A 4,669-nucleotide genomic window follows, 5' to 3' on the forward strand; every position below is an offset into this window, starting at 1 on the left:
GTCCCCCTGCCCCTCACCCGGCCCTCCCTGCCCTGCCCCTCACCTGGCCAGGCTCCCATCCACACCTTCCCCAGCCTCTCTCCAGCGACCCTGCTGGTTGATGCTTTCCTCAGAGCCTAGAACACTACATGGAAGATGTATATGATCCATCTGTCCCCCTGCACACACGTTACCTATAGGTACTGACATATACAGGTATCACACACACACACACACACACACACATGTGCGTGTGTGAGCTATACGAATGTGGCCTGTCATACACACGTCACCTACACCCATGTGCACACCTGTGATCTTTGACACACACACACACACACATGTGCGTGTGTGAGCTATACGAATGTGGCCTGTCATACACACGTCACCTACACCCATGTGCACACCTGTGATCTTTGAGGATAGACAGGTATATGCGTGTCCTGTGATCTCTCTGTATGTTAGCTATCTATGTAAACATATATATTGTTTTGTTCTGGTCAGTCGAGGGGCTTGAACTCAGGCCCTGGGCGCTTTTTCCCTGAGCTTTTTCACTCAAGGCAAGTGCTCTACCACATTTGAGTTATGGCCGCCACTTCTGGTTTTCTGGTGGTTCATTGGAGATAAAGAGTTTCAGACTTTTTCCTGCCCACGCTGGTTTTGAACTGCAATCCTTAGATCTCAGCCTCCTGAGTAGCTAATGACAGGGAAGAGCCACTGGCACCTGGCCTACTATCTTCAGTTGACTAAGAAGGCATGGGTGTTTTTATCAGGCTATGACTTAAGTATTTTAAGAGCCAGCAAGGCTTTAGAGCTTCCATTTATGATACACTTCACTCCAAGCCGTACGTACCGCTTTTTCTGAAGTTGACATTAGATTACTAGACCATGGCTCAAATGAAGTATTCTTTTCTCGTTTATTTCCCCAGACCTGTTTTTACATGTGGCGGGGTTCTCACTGGAGAGTCTGGATTTCTCGGCAGCGAAGGTTTTCCTGGAGTGTACCCTCCAAATAGCAAATGCACTTGGAAAATCACAGTAAGTTTTTTTTTTTTTTTAAACAGAGGTATTCTCTTGCAAGAGGGGGTTGGAAACTGCAAAGCGGCGCTCTTTTTCCTCTGGTATTGAGATCTGGGTTGGAGGCAGATGCCTGGAATATGAAATGTTGGATTGACGTCAACTATTTGGGAGATTTTTATTAAGCAATCCGTGGTGCCTTGCAGTAGACATCAGAAAGGACTGGAGATAGTGCTTGAAGGTATAAATTCTTACTGCAAACCCAGTCTCACTCTGTTGGATTTTTACGCATTCATGATGAAGGCATATTTTTGGTGGAGGGCTGTTGTAATGAATGACCTTTGTCCACACACTGATTCCTAGGGGGAACAGAAGATTGGAGGTAGTGCCTCCTTGGCCTTCCCATTAGGGAACCGAAGAAAATGGACTTACTATCTCTGAGTAGAAACCACCACTCAAGGAGATCTGAGACTATAGAATGGTAGAAATGCGGTCAGTTTCAAGCATGCTAAAACGCCTGTGCTGGCTAGTGACGGCTGGGTTATACCAGCTTAAGATAAGAAGCCAGAGTTGGACACAACTCACTTAAAACAAGAGGGAGAAAATAAGAAGTCTGGATTTCTTGTCAGGTTGAATCATTCCGTTGGTATGACAGTGATTTTCAGCTCTCTCCTTTCGTTTTTCATTGTCGGGAAGTTTTGGGTAACTAGAAACATTGATTCATTAAGTGCTTATTTAATCAGGTTGTGTCACCCACATGATGGCTTTCTTTTTGCTTTGGTTTTTTTTTTCCAGTGCTAGAAATCAAATCCAGAGGCTCAAACATGCTAAGCAAGGACTCTACCTCTGAGCTTTACTCCCTAACCCCATATTATTCATTTACTTTATTTATTTGTTGATTCTGCGTTAGCCACAAGCTGGCCTGGAACTCACGATCCTTCTGCTTCAGCCTACCGAGAACCCAGATTATGATTTGTACAAATAGCTGCTCTGACTTGTGTAGACTAACACTTTACTCCATATACCAGACACATACTGGGCCATGTAGTGAACAAGCACCTCACTCAAGCCTCAGCACCACTCTGAGAAAACACATCACCTCCTCCCCTCTATCCAGGGGGAAGCTTAGGCCTAACACTGCTACAGACATTGACTTAATCAGATGACTGGTGAGCAACGTTTCATGCTAAGTAAAACATCTTCTGCACAAGAAGGCTGTTTGACAGAAAGGAGAGGAAAAATATTTATAAATGGTATGGAAATCCTCGCACAAAATTCTGACTCAGTAATTATACTCTTCTGAGCTTATTTATTAAGTAAATCAACACTCACCAAAATGGATTGGGTGACTATTCTATTCAACCACTGTGATGGGCCCGAGGAGCAAAAAGCAAGCTATGGTTTCTGTCTTCAAGGAGTTTGCTATCTGGAGGAGAGTAAACAAAAGAATTAATAACAGATATGTATGTAAAGCATTTTGATGCTCAGTACATAAACTGACTACTGAAGAGGCTGAGATGCAAGGGTCATGGTTCAAAGTCAACCCTGAGACTCTTGCTTCCAATTAGCCACCAAAAAGCCAGAGGTAGCACTGTGGCTCAAGTGGTAGTGTTAGCCTTGAGCCCAAAGCTCAGGGATAGTGTTCAAGTCCCAGTATTTGCATGTGCATAGGCACGCATACACACACGCGTGCACGCGCACACACATACACAAACATACACTACTTAAAACTGGTTGATATGTTGATCATTTGGAATTGGCCTTTTTAAGATTTCATTTGACTTCACAGGGCGGTATCACAGGTGCCTTGCTATTTCCAAACGGGACCAATAAATATCTGCTAACAAGAATTTCAGTGCAATTTTCCTGTGGTACTCTGGAACTTATGTATGTATGTTGAGGTCATCTTACTGAATCTACCCTTCAGGTGCCTGATTAAATTTACAAGGCATTCACATTTAGTTTAATGCACTTGTAGATTAAAAATGAGGTTGTGGATTTAATGCTTCTCAACTTTTTATTCAACTCAGAGAAAATTGGCAGTGCTGGGTGTGGGCTTGCATATTTATATCCAATTTGAAACATACAGGAAGATCGGCCTAGGTGTGTAATTTGAGAAGACAAATAATGAATTTAGGCAGGAACTCAATGTTTAAGTCACTTAATTATACCTAAGGGTCTATCAAAGGGTTCTAAAATTACTGTAACTATTATTTGCTTGGTGTAAACAGCAGGATAGATAGAGGAAAGGAATTTTGGCCCTAACCACATATATCCTGGCTTTAAACTATACATGGGATTTAGAATTATATAGAAACTTGAATTCCAGTCTTAACTATAGGCTGTTATATGTATGCACACATATATATTAAAAGAACATATATATTTGCTTTACTAGACACAGTTATTTCAATGGCTAGAATAGTTATTTAACCAAATGGTGAGTTAATATCATCTACAGGTAAGAAAAATACATAGTTGACAGAAAACATATGGCTATCCAAGGTGAGAGTTGTTTCTGGACATTGAACCTCACAGCAGGAACGCATGGTAACGCAGAACTGCCATCTCCTTCCTGGCAGCCAGGAGGAAGCTGGATCCCATTATACCCATTGAGGACTTCTCGAGGACTCCTTCTACAGCCCTTCCTGAAATTTCCACCACCTCCCAGTAGTATCATGGGCTAGAGACCAAGCCTTCAACATGCAGGTCTTTGGAACATTCCAGATCTAAAGACACAATCGTGTCTTTATTTTTGCTTGTTTTAGGTATACTAAACATTAAAATGCATAGATTTAAAATTTTCAAAGGCACACACTTGTACAACCAATGCCCCAATTATGTCAGAGAACATTGCTAGAACCTTCTGTTTTGTTCCTTCCTGACCCAGTCCCCTTTCCCCACAGGGGCAAGCGCTGTAGATCAGCTTTTCCTATTCTAGAGCTTCTTAAAGAATAGGATGTAGAATGCACATACTGGTAAGGGCACACCTTCCAAACTCATTTTTCTCATTTATGCTAAAAGTCACACCCCTCCAAATACTGTTTTACTAGTCATCTGGGAATGAATCCCTGATCCCATGAAAACAACACATGAAATGAACCATTGAAATGCTTTGATATTTCTGCCAAAAATTAACTGACCATAAGAGAATATGCCTGTTTTTACACTGTATCCAGTTCCATTCCCACTTTTGCTTATACTAATTCTCTGCTGCTTACAGGAAGAATTTTGGTTTTCATAATTTTTTTTTTTTTGGTTGGTCGTGGGGCTTGAACTCTGGGCGTGGGTGCTGTCCCTGCGCTCTTCAGCTCAAGGTGAGCGCTCTACCACTTGAGCCACAGCGCCACTTCCAGTTTTCTGATGGTTTACTGGAGATAAGAGTCTCATGGACTTTCCTGCCCAGGCTGGCTTTGAACGGCAATCCTCAGATCTCAGCCTCCTGAGTGCGCCACCGGTGCCTGGCGAGAAGTTTTTTGGTTTTTTTTTGTATTTGTTTTTCTGCCTATGTGGTGCTGAGAAATCGAACCCAGGGCCTCATGCATGCTAGGCAAACACTCTATCACTGAGCCACCTTCCCAGCCCCATTGGTTATCATAATTCTGGTAACACCAAAGAACAAAGTAAAAAGTGGAAAAATAGCCTTAAATGATACTGATAATACCTTTTTTTT

At 42.4% G+C, this 4,669-nt stretch overlaps 1 protein-coding gene across 1 annotated transcript in view; it reads left to right on the forward strand.

Moving 5' to 3' along the window:
- Window positions 1–867: 867 nt before the first annotated feature.
- Pcolce2 (procollagen C-endopeptidase enhancer 2) overlaps window positions 868–4,669 on the forward strand; it is a 23,466-nt gene continuing 19,664 nt past the window's right edge. The window contains exon 1 of the mRNA XM_013029884.1: window positions 868–1,017. Coding sequence (XP_012885338.1) covers window positions 868–1,017 — 150 coding nt within the window. The remainder of the gene's footprint in view (window positions 1,018–4,669) is intronic.

Source organism: Dipodomys ordii, unplaced genomic scaffold, assembly GCF_000151885.1.
Source record: "Dipodomys ordii isolate 6190 unplaced genomic scaffold, Dord_2.0 Scaffold124, whole genome shotgun sequence".
Classification (NCBI taxonomy): Eukaryota; Metazoa; Chordata; class Mammalia; order Rodentia; family Heteromyidae; genus Dipodomys; species Dipodomys ordii.